Below are 26,051 nucleotides of genomic sequence, written 5' to 3'. Positions count from 1 at the left end.
TTTCATTATATAAGTCCTTTACATTCTTCGTTATGTTTATTTCTAGGTATTTTATTTTTTTTGTTGCAGTTATGAAGGGGATTATTTTTTTGAGTTCATTCTCAAATGTTTCATTGTTGGCATATAGAAAGGCTATTGACTTCTGTATGTTAATTTTGTATCCTGCGACCTTACAGTATTGGCTTATTGATTCTAGTAGTCTTTTTATGGATTCTTTGGGGTTTTCGATGTATAGGATCATATCATCTGCAAAAAGTGATACCTTTACTTCTTTTTTTCTGATATGGATGCCTTTTATTTCTTTGTCTTGTCTGATTGCTCTGGCTAGTACCACATTAAATAAGAGTGGAGAGAGTGGACAAACCTGCCTTGTTCCTGATTTAAGGGGGAAAGCCTTCAGTTTTGTGCCATTTAATATGATGTTAGCTGATGGTTTATCATATATGGCCTTTATCATGTTGCGATATTTTCCTTCTATACCCATTTTGTTGAGTGTCTTAAACATAAAATTGTGTTGTATTTTATTGAAAGCCTTTTCTGCATCTATTGATAAGATCATGTGGTTTTTGTTCTTTGTTTTGTTGATATGGTGTATTACATTAACCGTTTTACATATGTTGAACCATCCTTGAGATTCTGGGATGAATCCCACTTGATCATGATGTATTATTTTTTTAATATGTTGTTGTATTAGTATTGCTAGCATTTTGTTTAGTATTTTAGCATCTGTATTCATTAGAGATATTCGTCTTTAGTTTTCTTTCTTTGTGCCATCCTTGCCTGGTTTTGGTATGAGGGTTATGTTGACCTCATAAAATGTGTTTGGTAGTATTGCTTCTTCTTCAACTTTTTGGAATACCTTGAGTAGAATAGGAACCAAGTCTTCTTTGAATTTTTGATAAAATTCACTGGTATAGCCGTCTGGGCCTGGACTTTTATTTTTGGGGAGGTTTTTAATGTTTTTTTTCTATTTCTTCTCTACTAATAGGTCTGTTTAGGCTTTGTACTTCTTCTTGACTCAGTCTAGGAAGGTTGTATTGTTCTAAGAATTTATCCTTTTCTTCTAGATTGTTGAATTTAGTGGCGTAAAGTTTTTCATTGTATTCTATAATAATTCTTTGTATATATATGGTGTCCGTGGTGATTTCTCCTCTTTCATTTTGGATTTTGTTTATATGAGTTCTTTCTCTTTTTTCCTTGGTAAGTCTTGCCAAGGGTTTGTCAATTTTGTTGATCTTTTCAAAGAACCAGCTCCTTGTTCTATTAATTTTTTCTATAGTTTTTCTGTTCTCTATTTCATTTATTTCTGCTCTGATTTTTATTATCTCCTTTCTTCGACTGGTTTTGGGTTGTCTTTGTACTTCTTTTTCTAGTTCCTTAAGGTGTGAAATTTAGTGGTTTTCTTGGGCTCTCTCTTCTTTGTTCATATATGCCTGAAGTGACATGAACTTCTCAGGGAATTTATTAACAGAAAACTTCTACTGCAGAACATACTTAAAGGGGTTATTTTACCAGATACAAAGAACAAAACAAAACTACAAGTAAAAGCTCCAACACAGATACAACATACATATGGATAATCTGTGACCAAAAAAATAAATAAATAAATAAACCATAAAAGGGGGAAAGATAAAGATTTGAAGTAGCGCCCTGGCCGGTTGGCTCAGCGGTAGAGCGTCGGCCTAGCGTGCGGAGGACCTGGGTTCGATTCCCAGCCAGGGCAAACAGGAGAAGCGCCCATTTGCTTCTCCACCCGTCCGCCGCACTTTCCTCTCTGTCTCTCTCTTCCCCTCCCGCAGCCAAGGCTCCATTGGAGCAAAGATGGCCCGGGCGCTGGGGATGGCTCTGTGGCCTCTGCCTCAGGCGCTAGAGTGGCTCTGGTCGCAACATGGTGACGCCCAGGATGGGCAGAGCATCGCCCCCTGGTGGGCAGAGCGTCGCCCCATGGTGGGCGTGCCGGGTGGATCCCGGTCGGGTGCATGCGGGAGTCTGTCTGACTGTCTCTCCCTGTTTCCAGCTTCAGAAAAATGAAAAAAAAAAAATTTGAAGTAGCAAAGGAAATTGGAGTGCAGAAGCATTCATAAGACAAAAACACTCTTATATATATAATTATTTTTCTTTATAACTTAATGTTAACCACCTAAAAAAAATATCAAAACACATCACTTAAAAAAAAGAGGAAACAGAGAAAATAAGTATGGAATATAACCAAACAAAAAACCTGACAGAAACCCAATGAAGAAGGACCAATAAGACATAGAGCAACCAAAATACAAAACATTAAATTGCTAAAGAAAATCCTCATACATCAATAATTTCCCTAGATGTAAATGGACTGACTCATCAATAAAGAGGCACAGAGTAGCAGATTGGATCAAAAAGTAAATCCCAATCATATGCTGCCTTCAGGAGAAACATCTAAGCTGCAAGGATAAAAGTAGACTCAAAATAAAAGTTTGAAAAATGATTCTCCAAGCAGATAATACCCAAAGAAATGCAAGTGTAGTCATTTTAATACCTGACAATGTTGATTTCAAGAGAACAAAAATAACAAGTGACAAAGATGGACATATCTAAATGATAAAGAGGACACTATATCAAGAAGACTTAACACTTTTCTTAATATATAAGAACTGAAATAGGGAGCACCAAAATATATAAGACATCTTCTAAAAGAACAATAACAACAAAAAGAAAGAAACAAAAACATAGTCATAGTTGCAGATCTCAACACACCATGACAGCTTTAGAGAGATAATCCAAACAGAAAATCAATAAAAAAATTAGTGGCTTTAAAAAACACACTAGACTAAATATTGATAAACATAATAGACATTTACAGAACATTTTATTCCAGACCATCATATTATACATTCTATTCCAGTTTGCATAGAACATTCTCAAGGTTAGACAGTACACTGTACCACAAAATTAACCTCCACAAATTCAAGATGACTGAAATATACCAAGTACATTCTCTGACCATAGGCTTTGAAATTATAATTTAACCACGATGCCTGACCTGTGGTGGAGCAGTGGATAAAGTGTCGACCTGGAAATGCTGAGGTCGCCGGTTCGAAACCCTGGGCTTGCCTGGTCAAGGCACATATGGGAGTTGATGCTTCCAGCTCCTCCCCACTTCTCTCTCTCTGTTTCTCTCTCTCCCCCTCTCTCTCCTCTCTAAAAATGAATAAATAAAAAAATTTTTATAATTTAACCACGAAAAGGATGTAAAGAAATCAACAAAAATGTGGAAACTAAACAACATACTTGTAAACAAAAATGACTGGGTTAAAGAAGAAATAAAAGCAGACATCAAAGATACATATAGACAAATGAGACTGGCACAATGGCATATCAAAACATCTGGGATGCAGAAAAAGCAGTGATGACAGGGAATTCCATATCATTACAGGCTTATATGAAGAAACAAGAGAGATCCAAGTAAACAACCCAAAGTCAGCAGAAGAAAAGAAATAGTAGAAACTAAAGCAGATTAAATGAAATGAAGAACAAAAAAATATATTAACAAATACAACAAAGAAATGATTTTTTGAAAACATCAATAAAATTGACAAACTCCTGGCTAGACTCACAAAGGAAAAAAGAGAAATAACTCATATAAACGAAGTTTGAAATGAAAGAGAAGAAATTACCACTGACATCATAGATATACAAAGGATCAGAGTAAAATACTATGAAAGATTATATGCCCCCAATTTTAACAATCTAAAAGAACTATACAATCTTTCTAAACTGAGTCATGAAGAAGTGGAAAACATACATAGACCCATAAGCAGAGAGCAAATAGAAACAACTATCAAAAATCTCTCACAAAATAACCATATGACTACATTAGTGAATTCTACCAAACATTCAAAGAAGATTTGGTACCTATCCTTCTCAAAGTCTTCAAAAGAAATAGAGGAAGAAATACTCCCTAATACATTTTATGAGATCAACATAACCGTGATACCAAAACCTGACAAGGACAACACACAAAGAGAAAACAACAAACCAATATCTCTAATTAATACAAATGCAAAAATCTTAAACAAAATACCCACAAAGCAAATACAATATATTAAAAAACAAAATACATCACAATCGGGTGGGACTCATTTCAGGAGCACAAAAATGGTGTAACATATGTAAATTGATGAAGGTAATACACCACATTAACAAAAAAAAAGAACAAAAATTATAAGATATTATAAATAGATGAAGAAAGGGCATTTGTTAAGATACAGCATTGATTTATGTTTAAAACACTCAATAAAATGGGTATAGGAGTAAAATATCTTGACATTATAAAGGCCATATATGACAAATCATCCCAATATTATATAAATGGTGAAAAACTGAAAGCTTTTCCTCTAAAATCAGGAACAAGATATAGCTTCTCACTCTCTCCACTCTTATTTAACATAGTTCTGAAAGTCTGAGCCAGAGCAATAAGGCAAGAGAAAGGAATAAAAGGCATCCATATCTGGAAAGAAGGAGTAAAGGTATCATTTTTTCCAGATGACATGATCTTGTATATAGAAAATCCCAAAGACTCCACCAAAACTATAAGAAACAATAAACAAATACAGTAAAGTCGCAGGATACAAAATCAATGTACAAAAGCCTACTGCTTTCCTATATGGAAAAAATGAAACTTCAGAAAAGGAATTGGAAAAAATTATTTTCCCAATTGCAACAACAACAACAACAACAACAACAAAATACCTAGGAATAAACTTAACAAAGTATGTGAAAGACCTATATACTGAAAACTACAAAACATTATTGAAAGAAATTTAAAAAGACCCAATGAAATGGAAAAATATTTCATGTTCATCTATTCAAAGGATCAACATACCAAAATGGCTATATTACTCAAAGCAATATACAAATTAAATGCAACCTCATCAAAATCCTAATGTCATTTTTTTTTAAAGAAACAGAACAAAAGATCACCAGGTTTATATGGAATCATAAACAACCTCTAATACCCAAAGCAATCCTGAAAAGAAAAAAAAATGAAGCTAGTGGTATTACACTATCTGAATTCAGATTATACTATAAAGCTACAATAATCAAAACAGCATGGTACTGAAAGAAAAATGGACATACGGACCAATGAAACAGAATTGAAAACCCAGAAATAAAAGCATATATATATGGACAAATTATCTTTGACAAAGGAGCCAAAAACACACAGTGGAGAAAAGACAATCTCTTCATGAAATGGTGCTGGGAATATTGAAAAACCATGTGGAAAAGAATGAAAATTGACTACAGTTTTTCCCCTTGCACAAAAATTGATTCAAAATGGATCAAAGGCCTAAATATGAGATCTGAAACAATAAATTACATAGAAGAAAATATAGGTACTAAACTTGACCTTGGCCACAGAGAACAATTTATGACATTGACCCCAAAGGCAAGGGAAGTAAAGGCAAAAATAAATGAATGGGATGATATTAAACTAAAAATCTTTACAGCAAAAGAAAAAACCAACAAAACAAGAAACAGTCAACCAAATGGGAGATGATATTCCCAAAAAACAGCTCTGATAAGGGGTTAATATACAAAATATATAAAGAACTCACAAAGCTCAACAACAACCCAATTAAAAAATGGGATGAAGACCTGAACAGACACTTCTCTCATAAAGACATAAAAACAATAGACATATGAAAAGATGCTCATCTTCAGTAACTATCAGTGAACAGAAAGACAAAAACTTTGGTCCATGTAGAACTAACATTATCAAGGCATGAGGAAAGAGCAGATGATAAAACAATTTACTTATTTAGTAAAACATATGATATGTTGGAAATTAATAAATGCTATGGGAAAATACAGCAGGGAAGGAAGTTCTAGAGTGCTGAGGAGGGATGGCAAGTTGTATTTAGGAATACGGTAGTAGTCAGAGTCATCTTCATTAGGAAAATAACAGTTAAACAAGGACTTGAAGGAGGTTAGAGATTTAACAAGGTAAATATTTGTAATAAGAACTATACAGGGTGAGACTTTTAAAAGCATCCCCTTTAAGATTAAGACGAAGACAAAGGGGATGAAGTTAAGACTGAAAGTTTTATCAAGGCTTTGTAATGCAACCAACATCAATATAAGGTTAGGAAAAGAAGCTAGAAAATTATTGTACTTTACAGATGATAGGATTTTCTACTTAGAAAGCACAAAGAATCAGATGTTAACCATTGGAATTAAGGAGAGGTTAGCAAGCATGCCTAGATGTAAAATCATTTCAAAAATCATTTTATTTCTACCAGTCAAATAAGAAAGTGGACAGAAGATTTGAAAGAAGAAGTTCTTAGAGGGGGAAACCAAAATGCCAATAAACACTGAAAACAATACTCAGCTTCATCAGTAACTGGACACATATAGATTAAATGCATAATAACATACCAGTTCACACTCTCAGACTGGCAAAAAGTTTAATCAGTTCTATCAAGCATGGGAGAGGATGGGTAGTGCAATTCATCCACTGATGGGAGGCATATGATTATTGCAGACACTTTGGAAAATAAATTGGAATTAGCTGCTAAGTGCTCAATATACACACACATTTTGACTCAGGATTCGACACCGAGTGTGTCCCATAGGGAAATCCTGGCCCATGTATATTGGCAGACAAGCACTAGATATAACCCATATGTCTATCAATAGCCCAGCCTGACTGGCACATAATAAGCACCCAATAACTTTAAGAAGAGGGGCTGCATAGATACATAAATTATGAACAATTCATAAAATGGCAGACTATTTAGCCTTCTACTTAAATTGTGATCCAGCACCACAGGGTTCATTCTTACTTTCCTTCTTGCTTATTTGTAACTTCTTTTCCAAAAGTGCAAAACCTGACTTCCAATGACCTGTGCATGTACTTACATTTCATCAAAATGGTGTTTTGTCACATGCAGCCCCATGTTCATTGCAGCATTGTTCACAGTGGCCAGGACATGGAAACAACCAAAAAGCCCGTCAATAGACGACTGGATAAAGAAGATGTGGCACATATACACTATGGAATACTACTCAGCCATAAGAAATGATGACATCGGAACATTTACAGCAAAATGGTGGGATCTTGATAACATTATACGAAGTGAAATAAGTAAATCAGAAAAAACCAGGAACTGCATTATTCCATACGTAGGTGGGACATAAAAGTGAAACTAAGAGACATTGATAAGAGTGTGGTGGTTACGGGGGGAGGGGGGAAAGGGAGAGGGAAAGGGGGAGGGGGAGGGGCACAAAGAAAACTAGATAGAAGGTGACAGGACAATCTGACTTTGGGTGATGGGTATGCAACATAATTGAAAGACAAGATAACATGGACTTGTTGATCTTTGAATATATGTAACCTGATTTATTGATGTCGCCCCATTAAAAAAATAAAATTATAAAAAAATGGTGTTTTGCTATATAGATTTTATCTTTTTTCTTACTTTCTTCATCTACAGATTTGCTGTGTGTATATCATCAAGTCTCTTTCTTCCAACTATAGCATATGATTTCATTATGTACTGTATATCCACTTATCTGACTGACCTGCATCTTTCTTTGCAGAATATACATATCCTCTAAAAAGAGCTTATATAAAGAGTTCATCAACAGTCCCTAGGCAGAACTAACTTCAGTGCCTCTGCAATTGCTGTTCCCTCAATTCAGATGGCTCTTCTTCCAGCTTTTTCATGGGTATTTCCTTCTCATAGTCCCTTGGATTACAGCTGAAATATAACCTCCTTAGAGTACTTTCCCTGACCAAATTCTATGGAAGAGTTCTCCTCTTCTATTGTGAAAAACTCTATCACACACTCTTGCTGTATTTTCTTCATTTCCCTGGTTACTAAAGTAATCATATTTATTGATTTATTTACAAGTGTATTGTCTGTATCCCCCCAATTAAATATTAGCTCTTTGAAGAAAAGGATTTTGTTGCTGTTTTCTGCTTTGCTTCCAGCACCTAAACAAAGTCCGGTGGTTACTCAGTGTTTAATAAATACTTGATGAAGTATTGAATGAGAGAAGAGTAATGTCCTGGGCAATTCAAGGCAACCTATGGAGAGGATCTGGTTCAAGATGACTCAGACCAAATCAAATATTTCACTTCCCCTCTTGTCACTTTGTTAACAGTACTCATTTTTACTCCTGATAATGTTATACAGCTTGCTGTAAAGAGAAGATGTATTACTCAGCAGTCCTGAGATCCAGTCCTAGCTAGGCCTCTTCCTGGTTTGTGATCTGCCCGCAGGGCTCAGGCTACTGCAACAACTAGTCGGTGAAATCATCCAGTAACTTAGAGATTCTATGGTATTGGTTAAGTCCCTGGTGTAGATGAGTTGCAGTGTGTAGTAAAATGTTCCTAAAGCTACAATGGTTCTATTAAAGACAGTGGGGGAAGGTGGACAGGAGGGGACTACAGATGAGCCTTCTGTACAGAATCAGCACAGCAGTCTAGATGTTGTGTCTAGCAGTCTAGTCTACACACACACACAAACACACACACACACACTCCCTCCCCAGACTTCCACAACCCTCTAGGGAAGCACTGCTTTCCAAATTAGCTCATGCTCTCTTGCTCTGCTCTTAGGAGCCTGGTCTTGTAGACCCCGTGGCAACGCGTGCAGGGCTTGACAGCCTGGCTGCTGCCTGTGCTGAGCTATATCTGCAGCAGAAGCCCTCTCGCTCCCAGTAAGGGGTGGGGCTAGGATAGGGGGGAGCTACGCTGGCCAAAGGGCGGAGCTCTTCTTGGACAGCTCAAGAGGGACAGTGGCTGCCACTGCTGTCTCCACCAGAGCCCCTCCAAGGACTAGACCGAGGGCGGGGCTGGAGGCCGCCCACACCTTACGTCCACTTGCTGACCGTTTCTGCGTCTTCCAGTCAACGCTGCCTGCACCTGCGGGGCCCATGGCGGTGTCGGCGGCTCTGTCGGCGGCAGCAGCGACAGCGGCACTGTCCGGCCTAGCGGTGCGGCTGTCGCGCTCAGCGGCGGCCCGCGGCTCCTACAGCGCCTTCTGCAAGGGGCTCACGCGCACTCTGCTCACCTTCTTTGACCTGGCCTGGCGGCTGCGCATGAACTTCCCCTACTTCTACATCGTGGCCTCGGTGATGCTCAACGTCCGCCTGCAGGTGCGGATCGAGTGAGCGCCTGTGGCCACAGCGGCCCGCCGCATGGATGGAGCACAGCGGGGCTGCCCAGGTCTCCTGGACACGGCGCGGAAAGGAGGCGGGGCGGCGCGAGCCCCTGGACCCGAGAGCTCCACCAGAGGACGTTGGCCACGGGGCCACCGGGCCCACCGAACCCCAGACCCAGCTGTGACCTGCGCACACGCGTCGCGGCCAGTGTGACATTGCACAGAAACTCACAAAACAGGCCCTTTCCTTCTGGCTCCAGGACATGATCTGAGAGGAGCGGACCTGTTGCCTCACATTGGCCGAAGGGGAAAACCGGGAAAAGGAAATTGTGCTGCAGGGACTGGCTTTGAATGGCCCTGACCAAAAAGGTAGGCGGCCGGAGGTTGGACCTGCGGGCTGGAGGGAGGCAGTTGTCATGATATCTAGTCGTCCAGGCCCCTTGGAGGTTCGGGGGAAATGTGGAAGGGACCCTAGGAAGTCAGCCCACAGAGCTGCGGAGCTCAGCGAAGGCAGGCAGGGCATCCGCAGGCTCTTTGGAGTCCCTTGTCATGATGCCAAAATGGGGGTGACGGACAGCCGTAGCTTAGGCTTCACGCTTCTCACAGGCTCAGCCCATCACAGACAGAGACGCAGGGGTCCCCTCTGTCCCACAGCCCAGTTCCTGCCCTGTTTCCCCTCAAAGCCCAGGAGGCAGCACCGGAGCACCGGAGCACCGGAGCCGGAGGGGATGGAGGGCCCTAGGCTGGGATAGCACTCAGGAAACCCCTAGAGGAGAAAAGATGCCACCACACTTCTCTTTCCCCCTCCTGGGCACGCGCCCTGGATCCCCAGGTCTGTCCCCTTCTCAACCCTCAGGCCCCTGGGCTCTCGGTAGCCCCAGCATCATGGCTGTGGGGCCAGGGGACTGCTCTCTGCTGGCTCTTGCTGTCCTTTTCGCTCTCCACCTCCTCCCTGAGGGTGCATGTGGAGACAGGGAAGAGTGGAAAGATGCCTTCCTCCCCAGTCCCCCCCCACAGTTTTGCTCTTCTGCCATCTCCATCCCTCCTCGTCCCGCAGAATATCATCCTTTGGCACAGATGGCCTCCAGAAGCGCCCTGCGAACCCAAAAGGTCTGGGGAAACGTGATTTCCTTGAGCAGAGGGCAGCTCTCAGGCTGGGGTGGTGAGAGCAGATGGAGAAGCAGCTTGTAGAGGAGGCGACACTTGGAGAACTGGGAACATCTCTGGGGGGGGACTCTCAAGTCTCCATTTCTTTCTTCTAGGAACTGGTGTTCGAAGCTGGTAACTTGCCCCTTCTCTGGCCTCATCAAGAGTCAAGTCTGTGCCCAAGTACTGCCCCAGCTCCTAGAGGTTCCTGGTAGCAGCCCACTGAAGGACCTGGCTGAGGAGGAGATGATGGGCCTTCCAGGGAGAAGCCCTAAGGGATGGGGTAACTCAGTGATCTGGTTCTGGCATGAGGGGGGACAGGACTGTGTCACCTGGGCAGTAAGATCTGGCAACACCGTGATGGGGATCTATTCTCTATCTACTAACTGGGAAACTGGGGTTCTGATGGGGAGGCTCACCTTTGGTGATGAAGAGGGTAAATAGATAAATAGGGGGTGGGCAGGGACTGGGAACTATGCATGGCCCCGTCTCTCTGTCCCCAGGCTTGGCTCCCCCATACCTAGGATCCTACAGGAGACTCTCCCCTAGATGGGCTTAGACTGGTCCTGGAGGTCATGTACCAACATAACCAGGAGCAGCCCAGAGGGGAGCCAGGAGAGTCCCAGCCCTCACCACCCATCCCTGGTCCCACATCTGCTCTGACATTGGTTGCTCTCAACCAAAACACTCACAGTTCCTGGGACTGAAAAGCACAGTAGTGTGGTCAGCCCCAGGGACCACATGGCCCAGTCTCACAACATATGCCCTACTCGGCTGCCCAGCTGAAGCCTGCGTTCTGGGTGAGATCCTCCTCCTGCCTCACTTCAGGGACTGGGGACTGAGGCTGGACCAAAGCTCCCACGTGCTCCCTGAAGTTTTCCACAGACAGGACCTGATGGCTTCCTTCCTTGGACTAAGTCTCCGGGGAGCCCCCAGTCCTGGGGTCCCCTCCTCCACTCCAATCCTGTCCACCTAGGACCACTTATCCGAGCCTGCCAGCCTGCCGACTTCATTCATAGATATCCAGGGACAGCCTCAGAGAAAGGAGAGCAACACGAACTGGATAAGATGGGAGGAGGACCAGGGGCCTCCACGGGGATGATACACAGATGTGCCACTTTCAAGCCCAGGTCTTACCCTCTGGGTCAGGGGTCCCCAAACTACGGCCCACGGGCCACATGCGGCCCCCTGAGGCCATTTATCTGGCCCCCGCTGCACTTCCGGAAGGGGTACCTCTTTCATTGGTGGTCAGTGAGAGACGCAAAGCATGGCATCGCTCACATACAGTACTACTTCCAGTGACGTGGGATGCACGCCTCACGGCTCCGGGAGCACGTCACATCACTTGTTACATCTAGCAGTGACAAATATGGAACCGGACATTGACCATCTCATTAGCCAAAAGCAGGCCCATAGTTCCCACTGAAATACTGTTTAGTTTATTGATTTAAATTTACTTGTTCTTTACTTTAAATATTGTATTTGTTCCTGTTTTGTTTTTTTACTTTAAAGTAAGATATGTGCAGTGTGCATAGGGATTTGTTCATAGTTTTTTTTATAGTCTGGCCCTTCAATGGCCTGAGGGACAGTGAACTGGCCCCCTGTGTAAAAAGTTTGGGGACCCCTGCTCTGGGTGATGTAATTTATAGCTCTAGCTCCTTCCTGAACCAGTAAGAGGGGAGGAAGGCCTGAGAATGCCATGAGGGAGGCTCCTCGCTAAATGTAAGTTTGTGACCTGCAGGGACAAATCTGTGTCTGAGTCTCGGGCCCCTGGCCTCATAGACCTGTTCCCCTACCAAGAAGCTTCTCCCCACACAGAGGGGCACAGGACGTCCTCTGTGGCCTGGCTGGGGCTGTCTTTGCTTAAAGGAAATGGCTGAGAAAGCAGCCAAGGACTGGTCCTTAGCCTGTGTTCCTGCTGCTGCTTTTCTTACCATTTCGCCTTGAGTAGTGAGTTGCTTCTGCTTTCCACCTCCCTGCAACCCCACTGGGCCCTGGCTGCTTGGACGGCTCTCGTGCACTTTATTTATGTGCAGTCTGTTTTCCAGGCAGTGGGACTTCTACAAAATCAAACACCACCTTGACTAAGATGACTTTCACTTTTCTGTGTGTGATAATTCTGTACTGGTCAGAGAAATGTTCTTGTTTCTTGTGTTGTCAAATCTTGTTGTCTCTTTAAGTTTAAAAAAAAGTCTTTGAGTTTAATAAATAAAACTGGAGGCCTCCTGTTGCTGGTGTGGTACAATAGCCTTGGAGGCCAGAGGGGCCAGTGGTGAGATCACCACTGTTGCCCAAGAGCCGAGGGAGGGGAACACCCTCAGAGGGCTGCGAGGAGGCCCTCTTCAGCAGATGCTGGGACCCTACTTGATATGGACCACTGCCCCCATGAGGAGAAGGAAACAGCATAGGCCTGGCCCTGCAGGGTGGGCTGGGGAAGTGAGGTGAAATATTCTGTCTGCAGATCATTTCATTTCAGCAGAATCCGCTCTGCAGCAGCAGGTGGCAAGGTCCCCATCACCTCCCTGCCAGCTGGGGAAGGGGTCAGAGTTTAGAGAAGATAAACCACTGGGAATGAAGATTCCTTTCCCCACCTTACATCCCAACTCTCCCATTGGGGCTCCACGCCCAGTGACTGCCCATAGAAGCCAGGCCAGGCCTTCTACGGCTGCGGCGTGGGTGAGGGTGGGAGGCAGGCAGAGGGCTGAGTGAGGGAGGTCTGGGGACGAGCAAACTGACCAGGATAGAGCAAAGCAGGACCAGAGGCCCCAGGAGAACGCTGTCCTGAGGATACAAAGTTGTAGTCACACTGAAGACCACAGCCTGGATAAGGGCCCTGGGTGTACTCCACCTATTGCCAAGAGTTCCCCAGGGGTCAAAGAAGAGCCTTTCAACATCTGCCACTGCAGGAGGGATGGATCCAAGTCTTTGCCAGTGCCCTGAGCTTCCCTCCTCTTTGTCCAGATGGTCCTGTTCAGTCCCTGATGGTCTCACACCCACTCCGGGGATCACATAGCCTGGCACAACCAAAGTTGTAGAGAATCAGACCAGAGCTCCAAGGCCCTCTGATGAGGGAAGACCTGCCTTCCTGGCTAGGGAGGAAGGCAGGCAGGCACACCTTTCTCTGGTTAAGACCTGTCCTGTGCCCTGAGCCCAGCTACTATGTGGCCAGGCCAGTCATATGTACTCGTGCACTTCCAGTCAAGAGCCTTTGGGATGGTTCTGGGCATTCAAGGTGACGATGTTGATTCAACATTTCTCCTCAGGCCTTAACACTCAGAGGAGAGGAAAAAACATTCAGGGAACTGACTTGTAATGAGACCCTATGGAGCTCCAGGCACTGCGCTGCATGGTTTCCAGCCATCATCACATTATAATTCTACAGCCATCTATTGGAAAATGTCATTGAGAAGATGTGACCACCACTTGACTCTTGAGCTGGACCCGGGCAATCAGAGACTCCTTAACCCCACCCCTGTCCTTGAAATGTACTTTCCGCTCACCACTTCCATAGCTAGAGCTGTTTGAAGGATTGAACCTTGCGAGAGTAAGGTGTTGAGACCATCTGGACAGTATAGTGACTGAAGCCAGTTAAGGTGTGTATTCAAACTTTAAGACTCTTGCAGCCACCCAAGACAACCCTTGTATGTAAGTTCCCTAGCTTATTAAATCTGCCTCCCACCAATCTGGACTGGTCTACCTCTACTCACTCTCTCTATGCCCTCCATGTTCTTTGATGTTGTTAGATGCATAAAGTTATGACTGTATATCACCTTCCTCATAGATATATTGTATCAGTATAAAGAACGCTCATTGGCATACTTAATGCATGTTTCTTTTATTTGTTTTGTTGGAAATTGAAAATGCTATTTATTCAGCCATTTCTCCAAAGAGTCCTGTTCCTTCTTATTGGAAAATACAGTGTTTAGAAGCCAAGACCTTATTTCTGTATCTATCAGAAACCATGAGATTACCCTACCCCAGTGCCATTACAAGAGCACAGGAACCATGCCTGATTTCTCTCACTTTTCACTTTCCATGTCTATAGCACCTTCTCGCAGGAGAAACTGACCTCCCAGTATCCTCAGAATATTTGCTTATTTGCACTGTCCTCCTGTATAGCCTCTGACCCTGCTGGGGAGTCTTTCTAGTATATTCTAGTTCACTCCTCCCTCTCACAGGCCGTGGCTTCTACCAGGCCACCTTCATACCTTTTGGGGGGCAGGATTATAGATCATCAGCCTACTCTCAGGGCCCCACCTACTAGGGAGAAAAGGGAGAAAAAAAGGCTAAGCAGCAGTCTTCTATGTTAAACTTTGCTAAGACTCAGCTATCTCTACAGTCATTCAGACTCCATTGGCAGAGAAGCTGCAGATAGACTATAGCACCAGGAAGGCAGGATCCCTGTTGGGAGAAAGATGCTGACCAAAGAGGAGGAGTCTCTTCCAAACTGCCATTCTGAGCACCCTGTGAATTTATTCCTGTGGGAGGAAGCCTCTCAGGGGCAGGAGCATAGAGATCAGAAAATGGCTTCTGGGTTCCTGGTCTGGGTGTGACTAGCCCTCTTCCCTCTCTTCCCTGGTTGTATCTCCCTAACCTGGCTATAAAATAGACTTGGCAATTCTACGACTTCGCCAATGGGAGTTTTCTGAGTATTGAATGTCATGAATGCCCTTAATGGCTTGAGCCCAGTGTTTGGAACAGAGAAGTACTAAGAATTAATGCAATTCACAGTAGGAATACGATCTCCCCAGCAAACCTACTCACATTTTAACAGGTTCTCACCAACAAAACGACACCTTCAATGTGTCCCCTGATCCTCCACTCAGTGCCATATCTAAGGCAGGTTTTAGGATCCAAAGGTGAGCAAGACAAATGAGCCACACGCACTCTGAGGGCTGACCAATATATGACCTGTCCAATTGGCTCCAAATATTCCACTGAATTCCACTGTATAAATATGCCACAAGTTATATATCTCTTTGCCAGATCTAGCAGTGTATTGAAAGATATCACAGTACAATTAAATGAAGTTTAACCTAGGAAAAAACGTTTCATCAACTAGAAATAATTCCTGCAACCTGCGATACATACTAACAAACAAGGCGAGTGTAGTACCCAGAATATATTCCCTCAAAGCTGCCTGTGCCCTAATTCCCAGAATCTGAGTCTATAGTGCTACAGGGAGTTAAAGTTTCAGGTGACACTATGTGGTTTCTAATCACTTGACCTTAAAATGGAGAGGAGACCCCAGATAACCTAATCACATAAACTATTAAAAGTGAAAGAGAGGCAGAAGAGTGGGTTAGAGAAATGCCATGTGGGAAAGACTCAAGCCACCAGTGTTGACTTTGAAGATGGAGGAAGAGGTCAGGAGCCAAGAAATGCGGTAGCCTCTAAGAGCTGGGAATGGCCCGCAGTGTACAGCCAGCCAGAAAATGGGACTTGGGTCCTGAAACCGCAAATAATTCTGAATTCTGCCAAGAGCCCAATAGAACAGGAAAGGGATTATCCCGTAGAAACTCCGGAAAGGAACTGAGCCTGCCAATACCACAATTCCGGTTTGGGAAAACCCATACCCAACTTCTGGCCTACAGAACTGTAAGATGATTGAAAACAAACAAACAAACAAACAAGCCATGTTGTAAATTAGTTAAGAGAGCAGTAGAAGACTAATGCAAAGAGAATAATCCACATGATCATTCCAATAGAATCAAACAATAAATGCAGTCCCTGCCCCTTTAGGGGTGACAGATATAAGACTGTCCTTTTGGCTGCAAATACACGCACGTTTGTGAAACGAAACCAAACGCACCCTCTAATCAGGGCGGCACTCTCTACTGGAAATACAGAAAGAAATCCGCTGCACGAACTTCTGGGGAAATGCAGGGGAGGCAAGAGCCCCCACAGGCCTTCTCTGCACACCTGTGCCACGCTGGCTGTGCAGGAGTGTGTGGCACTTGGGTGGATGCAGGTCCGTGGCACTTGGGTGGATGCAGGTCTGTGGCACTTGGGTGGACGCAGGTCCAGCTCTGGGGGACACTAGACCTCAGCACTTGGGGATCTGTCCATACACAAGAGTTGGAGCGTTCCCCAGTCCCCCTCCAACAGGACCAAGGGTGGGGAAGCCCTTCTGGGGAGGGTGATTACATGGGAGATACAGGAGCTGAGAGGGTACCTGTTGGGTCTTGGGCTGCCTCAGGTACGGTCCCTCCGTGGAATCTGCCACCCTGCAGAAGAAGGCCACAGCCCTGGTCAGAAGCCTGGCCATGGCCTGGGCACTTGCCAAGTGAGACAAAGCACAGGGCCTCTGTCTCAGCCGCTGCTTCACTGACACCCTGCAGTGACAGAGGTCTCTCAGGGTCCCCTGCTCCTGCTTTGGTAACTCAGCCTCTGAGTCACCCCACCCCACCCCACCGTACTCCACCCCACCGGCCCCGCAGGGACCTGCTTCCATCCCAGAAGCTGTCCCCACCAAGTTCTGGTCAATGGGAGTGCAGCAGGTGGGTGGGACACCTGCTGCCACTAGAGGTCAGTGGAATGGGCTGTCTTGGCTCTGCTCATCATTAGTGAAGGCACAAATATGGTGGCCATAGGGAAGTGGTCTGGGGTCTGGGCCCTGGATGGACTTCAGGGGAGAGAGGGGCTCCCCTGTGAGGTCGCTGGAAGGATGGAAGCCTTGTATAAAAGGTGCAGCTTTTTGAGACGGCTGCAGCCCAAGAAGAGTCTGGCGGGTCCACACCACCAACACTGGGATTCTGTTTCTTCTGCCTCCTGGGTGACATCCTCTGAGTGCAAAGTAGGGAACCAGGCAAGACCTGGTACAAACACCCTAGAGTTACATCCCGTGACCAAGTGAGATTTATTCCAGGAATGCAAAATTGGTTTAACATCTGACAATCCAATGTTGTACATCATATTAAGAGTACAAGGTGGGCTGGAGGGATGAGCACTGCAATAGATGCCCCCCCCAAAAAAAAGGAACTGACAAAATCCAACACCAACCTGTGATAAAAAATTTTCTACACATTTTGAATAGAAGGGAATGTCCTCAACCCGAGAGTGTCTGCATAAACTCAGTGCGCCTAGTACTGTACTTAGTGGTGAAAGGATGAATGTTTTCCTTAATATCTGAAAGAATGAAAGATGTCTACTTTTGCCTATTCTATTGAGAATTGTGCGGGAAGTTCTAGCCAGTGAAATAAACGTCCCACCCCACCCAAATCCAACCATCTTGATTGGAAAGAGAATTAAAACTCTCCGGATTCACAGAAGACATGATCTTATACGGAGACATTCCAACCAATGACAAACTTCCTTTGTGATGTATGCAGGGGAGGGTGGGATACAGCCTTTCCCTGTCTGCTCGTACTCAGTTACAGCCCCTTGGAAAGCAGTCTGTGTCCACCCCACCATCAGAAACCTTGGCTAACAGAAACCAGCTACGGTGACTTTACCAGGCTAACACTGCAAGAGGAGGCTGCACTTCGTGCCCCCAGCTTCCCCAGAGAGTACTCCGTTGGAAAAGCAGGCGAATTGCAGCAGTATAAGTGCCTTGTGTCTGTGTGGAGAGGTCAGTGTCCTCGGCTGGGGAGAGCTCCCTGAAGAGTGGGTGGTGGGAAGAAAAGCTGTGTGCTCACAACAGTTCTGTATTAAGTGACCCATCTATTTAGTTTCAGGCATTAGCAAAAGGAAAGGTGAGGCCACCCAAGCAACCAGAGGAACGAAAGGAAGAAAGTAGAGTGGTGTCTAACTTAACCCTTGGGGAAGCCCAGCTGAGCAGACAGGTCATACACTGGGAGGCTGGGGCCAGCCTCGCAGAGGAGCGTACGTAAGCTCAGGAGACAGAGGGGTGTCTCCCAGAGATACCTGAGCTCACATTGTGCTGTGACAGTGGAGCCAGTGAGCTTCTGCTCAGTGAGGAGGGGAAGGGTGACTGATGCAGGGATACACGGTGGCTCCCCAGGCCCTCCATCCCACCGCAGCTCCATAAGCAGGAGACAGCAGACTGACTTCAGAGTGATGAGCCCCGCAGAAGCCCTGGCAGGACCCACAGCTGCTGTAAGAGCAGAGACAAGGAGGCCCGTGGACACAAGGGGACTGAGAGCAAAAGGAGAGTCACAGACAACAAGACAGGCGGGAAGCGTCCATCACATAACATGTGACCCAAAAGCCGCGAGGGCGGCAGGACAGCTGACTGAATATTCAAGAACAGAGCAGAGGGCGGTTTCTAATACCGACTATAGGGAGGGGTGCAAGGCAGCATTTCATAGTCTACTGTCAGGCCAAGAGCAGAGTGGACAGAAATCCTCTCTGGCTCGGAGATGGGATCAGCGGGATGAAGTGGAGGCTTCCAGCCATGATTCTATGCTTTGAAGGTACTGCTCTGACAGAGACTCACAGTATGTGTAGAAGGCAGAGATGTATTACTCATCTCTGATCCGATATGAAGTTGGAGACCAGAGGGAAACATCCATCTGGGCACCTGGATTGTTCTCAGCACCAGTGCCAGACACACACCTTTCATCCAACCCGTTGAAATAGACACAAAACTCTCCTGATGGTGACTTTTGGCGTTGGGTCAGGACTGTTGGCTCTAAAAGTAGTTTCTGATGTAGATTTTTGTTTCACCAGTGGGCCTTTTCCACAGATGGACTTTTCTCCTGTCCTTACAACCACTGCCCCAGCTCCGTGATATCAGAAGCTCAGAAGGGTAGCCCCACCCCATACCATTACTTCCAGAACAGTCCTAGGCCTCGGTCTCTCTCCACTAGGCTGGGTCAGAGAGAGAGAGAGAGAGAGAGAGAGAGAGAGAAAAGGGATCCCTAGTGAATGGCTGGGTCGATTCGAACTGGTCCACCGCTTTCCCAGCACCCGCCTACTGGGAAGTAGCAGGGACCACAACACTCTGTAGGAAAAGGGAAGGAGAGAACTTGTCGCCTCCCTCCCAGCAGGCTTGTCCATGCTGTGCTTGGACTTGGCTCTCGGCTCTCGGCTCTGACCCTGGAGTCTTCTCCATGCACACGGAACGTCTTGGGCTTCTGGGCACATCAGTGCTGCTCTTATCTAAATGCCTGCTCCCTCTTCCCTGAATCCACTACCCCAGAACACCATCGAGGCCCGTTCTGGCCCAGGGCTGCCCTTCCCACCCACCCAGGCAGGAACAGGAAGCCCAGACAGTGTCTGCTCACAGCAGCCAGCACCACAGGGCCTCCCTCTGTGGCCACCATAGTGGCCCTCTGCAACATCTACTGCTCTGTCACCCACAACATGCCCTTCCTCAGAAATCTGGGTCTCTCCCATGAACCTCGCCCTCCCGCTAGCTTCCCCACAGACCAGTTCATGCCATAGGCCCCGGGAAGCTCATTAAAACTTAGTCGGGCTCCATGCTCCCAGGAAAGGCCTTCAGGACACCCTGAAAATGAGCTCAAGGTGACGCTCACAGGGACTCAGGGGAGGCAAGGAGCCTTGTTTTTTCACTTTGTAACATAGATTTCCTGAGCACTTCTGCATGCCCGACCCATAGTGTGTCCTGGGCACAGACCCCCAGTGGACCAGTTAGAAGACCCAGCAGAGGACATATGAGTGCAGAGCAGTTTTGAAGATTGTGTGAGGACTCAGCCAGGAGAAATGTGGTCCCCCCAAAACCTGAGGAAATAATCTGAAGTGTGGGTTAACTCAGAACAACCAAACGGCCTCAATCAGTAGAGCCAGAGGTGGCTTTCACATTTTCCAGAGACTGGCACCCAAAGATGGCTTTTAGAATCATGTTATATTGGAAGGAAGGATGGAAGGAAGGAAGGAGGGAGGAGGAAGGAAAGAAGGAAGGAAAAGAGGGAAGGAGGGAAGTAAGGAGGAGGTACAAACAAAGGAAGGAAGAAAGAAAAAAAGGAAAGAAAGGATGGAACAGAGAGAGGAAGGAGGAAGGAAGGAAGGAAGAAAGGAAGGAAGGAAGGAAGGAAGGAAGGGAGGGAGGAAGGAAGGAAAGCAGGGAGGGAGGAAGAAAGGAAAGGAGGGAGGAAGGGAGGGAGGGAGTAAGAAAGAAAGGAAGAAAGGTAGGAAAGGAGAAAGGAGGGAGGGAGGGAGGGAAGGAGGAAGGAAGGAAGGAAGGAAAGAAGGAAGGAAGGAAGGAAGGAAGGAAGGAAGGAAGGAAGGAAGGAAAGAAGGGAAGAAGGAAAGGAGGGAGGGAGGAAGAAAGGAAAGGAGGGAGGAAGGGAGGGAGGGAGGGAGGGAGTAAGGAAGAAAGGTAGGAAAGGAGAAAGGAGGGAGGGAGGGAGGGAACGAGGAAGGAAGGAAGGAAGGAAGGAAGGAAGGAAGGAAGGAAGGGAAGAAGGAAAGGAGGGAGGGAGGAAGAAAGGAAAGGAGGAAGGAAGGGAGAGAGGGAGGGAGTAAGAAAGAAATGAAGAAAGGTAGGAAGGAGAAAGGAGGGAGGGAGGGAGGGAGGGAGGGAGGAAGGAAGGAAGGAAGGAAGGAAGGAAGGAAGGAAGGAAGGAAGGAAAGAAATAGAAAAGAGAAAAGAAAAGAAAAGAAAAAAGAAAAAATAAAGTCAGGGCAAATGTGCCAAAAATGCCAGTGGGTGCAGCTGATACACAGGAAGGTAATTTCATTGAAATTCCTCAAGTGTTTTCAGTGCAATTTTTTGCAGGAGTTCTTTCATAAAGCACTTTCCTGGTGAAGCCTAGAGCAGATCTGAGCACTCCTATGCGAACGTGATGCAAAATCTTGACACAGACCCTGAGTAGTGTTTTCCATGCTCTGCTTCCTACTTCCCTCTGTGGCGGGTTTCTGCCTCCAGGAGTGCTGAGGGCAGAGTGCAGGCCTGGGAGTTCCATCCAGCTCCACAGCTCACCGGCTATGGGGATGTGAGTGTGTCAGGGCGACCCTGTGCACCTGTTTCCCTGTGTGCCCCACAGACACACTAAAGCAGGCCCCAGGGAGCCACGCCACAGTTCCAGTCATTGATTTCAGACCAACAGACTCATTCATCTTCTGTTTCTCGTTTCACATTTTCCATGACTTCACCATGACAGCAAGTCTCCATATACATGCCCCTGGTGAGTTACTGCAGTTTGAGGCCCCTGCAGGGCCACGTTTTACCCAGTGTCAAGTTTAATAATAAAAAGTCAGACCGTAGCGCGCTAAGAATCACAGTGGAATTGCTACAGCAGAGGCTCTCCATCCTCACGCTGACCCCACTCCCTTCCTGTGCGTCAGGATCCTCCTTCCTTTCTCCTCTTCCCCTTACCAGCACCTGCTGTGCACAGGTGGCTGTGGCTCTCAGCTGTAGCCTTAGCAACACCCACCTAGGGCTTCCGATGTAGTTCAAGGGAACAGCCAGTAGATGACGCCGCTGCACTAGCGCAGGCCGGACTCGGGCTGGAGGAAGAAGCATTTCACCCAACCTAGACAGTCAGCTTTCTGTTACTGAATAAACCACGAGTATGAGAGATACAGGCTTTCAAAAGTTCTATGTGCGGGAAGCTCTTGAGCAAATAAGAACCCTGAACTGATTATGTGCTGGTTTCTGTGCATGCTACAGCTGTGATTCACAGACACAGCCGGGAAGCTGGGCCCCTCCGTAAGTCACCAGTCATACTGGGAGATGGTTGGGCCCATCTTTAAGTGTGGCGCAGTGTGGTTTGAGCAGGCTTGGGAGGGGAAAACAGCTGGGGTTGAACCCTGTTTCTTCGGATCCAGAGCAGGGAGACGTTGGCCAGGTTCCTCACACTCTCTGAACTTCACTTTCTTCACCAGCATAATGGTTAGTAACTGAGAGGTTCCGTCAGGAATCGGTGAAATACTGCACGTCACTCAGTAAACACTGAGCCTGGTGCCTGGCACGTGGAGGCGGGCAGTAAAGGAGGACCGGGCTTTGTTGGCCGTTAGCCTTATTCATCACACGAGCCGTTCAGTCTCAGGGACATCCAAAGGCAGCACTGTGTCAGTGTCAAATGCACAAACTTTGCCGTTAGATACAGCTGCTCCACCACTTACCAGGGACTGTGGTAGCTCCACTGGGCCTCTCTGAGCCCCAGCTTCCTGACCAGTAAAATGAGCACGTGCTACACCACCTTGCAGGCTGTCATGGGGATCAAACGCCAGCCGGTGGAAGTGCCTGGCGCACAAGAAGAGAGCTCCATAGCTGGCAGCTGCTGTGGCCACCCGCACAAGGGCACCGCCCTGGAGCAGCGGCCACGGAAACAACTCATTCCTTCCACCTTCTCTGAGCCTTGTCCATCTATTTCTCATCTGCTCGCACTCAGCTGCACAGATCAGGTAGCAGAGATACACAGGGGGAAGAAAAGTAATCATAAAACAGAGGAAAGTCTATCCGTCAACACCTCCCACGATTTGGAAAAGACAGCCACTGGATGACTGTGATCATTGTGCTACAGCTTCAATCTGCATTGGGCCTCCCTGAAGCACAGAGCCTGGCTCCCAGCTTTTCTGGAAACATTCAGAGTCCTAATATGTCTGGACCTCTGGCCTCCTGGAACCACAGGGCAAGCCTCTTGGTGCTGACTCTCCAGGCGAGTCCTTTGGGAACACTACTGAAGGACAAGAGCCAGGCCACGTTCCTGCCCTCACTCGGTTCCTTCCTCTGCCTTTACCTTTTCCCTCCAAGGAGAAGCAGGCTTTGTAATGCTTTGCACAGTGTGCCGCTCTTGCTTCCTGAGAGCTTCCTAACCGGGCACACTCATTCTGCACTTCACAGTTCAACCTAGCCATTGAGGCTCTGGGGCGGGGCTGGTTTATAATGGAAAGAACTTTGAATTCCAGCATTTTAGAGACTAAGCACAATCTTTGTTTCTTTGTTTCTTTTTGTTTGATTTGATTGGTTTCATTGTCATCGCTAGTAATATTTGTTGAACACTGAAGAAGAATAAGATCCTGGACTACGTACCTTATTATATTGGATTTCACAATGATTTTATAGACAATATAGATGAAACAGAATGGTTGGTGTTAGGTAAACATAAGGCATTTAAGAAAGAAGTAAGTTTTATTTTTGTTTGTTTGTTTGTAATTTTGAAAGTCTATCCCGCAATCTCTAAAATCTAGTTTTAAGCAGATCAATAGAATAAATACAATTAAAAGTATGCCACAAAGATGGTAACAAGGCATACTTGGAGAGGAAGAAACAGGTAAGGCAAGGAGGAGTATTTTATAGTCATTTCTTCGACATCTCCCGAGTCCAAGCTGTTCCCATGTCCTGCCTGGATGATGTGACAACCTGCTAACTGGAAGTCTTCTAGCTTCTATCCTTGCCCTTCCATTCTACACACACAGCAAAGTTGAATGTTTTAAAACATGAAGCAAGTTTCTTCCCTGCCCAAAGCCCTATCATTCTGCACTCAGAGTACACAGCAAATACCATACTTGTGTTATTCTCTTGTACTCGCCCAATGATCCTGCCACATGTACCTTGGGATCTTTCCAGTAGAAAATGGAACCATCTATTTTTAATGGAAAGCTGCACCCTGATCATTTCATGAGACTTCCTTCTTGTCATTTAAACCTCAGCTTCATGTTCCATCTCAAAATGGCCACTCCTGACCATACTCTGCCATGCGTGCTTATTAATTGTTTTTCTCTCATTAGAGAATGAAAACCCCAAGAGGGCAGTGTCCTTGTCTGTCCTGCCTCCCCCTCACACCCAGTTATACCAAATACTTAAACAGCATCTGACATATAACAGGTGGCTAATAAATACTGGTTTAAAGTGATCTAGATAACGCCACTATTCTCCCCTTTTCTTGAACATACAGTGATTCTCCACTTGGTTTTGTGACACTTTATAGTGACCTGAAGCTTGGAACTGGAAATAGGAACCAGACATGGATTCTGGTCCTAGAGAAATGTTGGTTAAGTACTCAAGCTTTTCTAAACACCGGCTTTACTTAAACCCTACTTAGTTTGCAGACTGTGAGAATTAGATAATTAAAGAAAGTGAAAGCTCTTGTGAATTGCAAAGCACTATACTAGACCACAAGACTGAAGATGTCACCAGTTCTGCATTATTATCCTGGGGTCCTTGGCTCGTGTCATCTTGAATGAAAAATTTCAGACAAGAGATGCAAATAGCAAAGCAGGAAGTGGTTTATTAGCAAAGAGAAAATATACTTGGGAGATTTCCAAGCAGGCAACACAGATGGATCTGACTAGCCCACATGGTTAAATAGATTTTTATGCTTGTCTGGGTACCCTCTCCACCTCCCGGTTTCTCCTCTCCAGTCAACTTGTTCCTGCCCACCACATGCACACATTTCTACCATAGTGGGCAGCTCTTCACCTCCACTGCTCATATTTTGAGGCCATGCACGTCCTCTTTTATATCTTCTTGGCCCTTCTACTGTACCTAGTGGAAGGTCATATATGGTCATTGCCTTGTTTCTCAGTCCCTTTGTGCATACTCCCCAAGGATGTGTAACTGCCCTGGGCCATATCAGAGGCCTGAGAATCTGGGTCAGCCACCTGGTTATCAGCTGATGGTTATGTTTAAGGTTGATATTTCCCTTCCTTCACTGTCCTTCTCCCGGCTCATGTCTGATTAGCTATCTACTTTAACAGAAATATGATGAAGTTAAAAAAAATTAAGTGATAGCAAGTGGGTAGAGATTTGTCTAATGCACCAAACTGTAAAGCACAAATAGTAAGCAATGTGTATATGCATCGACTTTAAATAGGTAAAATACCAATATAACACTCTTAGAAGAGGGAGTAGCCGGATTTTTGTTTGTTTGTTTGTTTTTGAGAAGCTTTTTGGTTGGATACAGTTCCATTCATTTATTTTTGCCTTTACTTCCCTTGCCTTTGGGGTCAAATTCATAAACTCTTTTCTATGGCCAAGGTCCATGAGTTTAGTACCTTTGTTTTGTTTTATGTCATTTATTGTTTCAAATACTGTATTTCGGTCTCTATTCCATTTTTTTTCTTTTTTATAAATTTTTATTAATGTTAATAGGGTGACATCAATAAATCAGGGTACATATATTAAAAAAAAACATGTCCAGGTTATCTTGTCATTCAATTATGTTGCATTCAATCATGACCCAAAGTCAAATTGTCCTCCGTCACCCTCTTTCTAGTTTTCTTTGTGTCCCTCCCCCTCCCTCTTCCACTCTCCCTCCTTCCCTCCCATGCTCTCCCCTCTCACCCACCCCCGGTAACCACCACACTCTTGTCCATGTCTCTTCGTCTCGTTTTCATGTCCCACCAATGTGTGGAATCATGTAGTTCTTGTTTTTTTCTAATTTACTTATTTCACTCCATAAAATGTTATCAAGATCCCACCATTTTGTTGTAAATGATCTGATGTCATCATTTCTTATGGCTGAGTAGTATTCCATAGTGTATATGTACCACATCTTCTTTATCCAATCTTCTATTGAAGGGCTTTTTGGTTGTTTCCATGTCTTGGCCACTGTGAACAATGCTGCAATGAACATGGGGCTACATGTGTCTTTACGTATCAATGTTTCTGAGTTTTGGGGGTATATACCCAGTAGAGGGATTGCTGGGTCAAAAGGTCTATTTTCAGATTTTTGAGGAACCACCATACTTTCTTCCATAATGGTTGTACTACTTTATAGTCCCATCAACAGTGAATGACGGTTCCTTTTTCTCCACAGCCTCTCCAGCATTTACTATTACATGTCTTGTTGATAATAGCTAATCTAACAGGTGGTTGGTGGTATCTCATTGTAGTCTTGATTTGCATTTCTCTAATAACTAATGAAGGTGAGCATCTTTTCATAT

General features: G+C 45.3%; 2 protein-coding genes across 4 annotated transcripts in view; both read left to right on the top strand.

Moving 5' to 3' along the window:
• The window catches only part of LOC136316972 (integrator complex subunit 6-like), a 482,266-nt gene that overhangs the window by 335,628 nt on the left and 120,587 nt on the right, over positions 1-26,051 (top strand). The gene's annotated exons all lie outside the window — the stretch shown is intronic.
• Positions 8,785-10,713, top strand: LOC136317248 (small integral membrane protein 10-like protein 2A). Its single transcript, XM_066249899.1, has 2 exons — positions 8,785-9,518; positions 10,412-10,713. The coding sequence occupies exon 1, from the start codon at positions 8,923-8,925 to the stop codon at positions 9,157-9,159; it is 237 nt and encodes a 78-aa protein (XP_066105996.1). The 5' UTR covers positions 8,785-8,922; the 3' UTR covers positions 9,160-9,518; positions 10,412-10,713.

The sequence above is a fragment of the Saccopteryx bilineata genome, chromosome X (genome assembly GCF_036850765.1).
Source record: "Saccopteryx bilineata isolate mSacBil1 chromosome X, mSacBil1_pri_phased_curated, whole genome shotgun sequence".
Classification (NCBI taxonomy): Eukaryota; Metazoa; Chordata; class Mammalia; order Chiroptera; family Emballonuridae; genus Saccopteryx; species Saccopteryx bilineata.
This window is presented reverse-complemented; position numbering and strand designations above follow the sequence as displayed.

Coding starts and splice junctions, on each gene's coding strand:
- LOC136317248 (XM_066249899.1), top strand. CDS start 8,923: ATGGCGGTGTCGGCGGCTCTGTCGGCGGCAGCAGCGACAGCGGCACTG.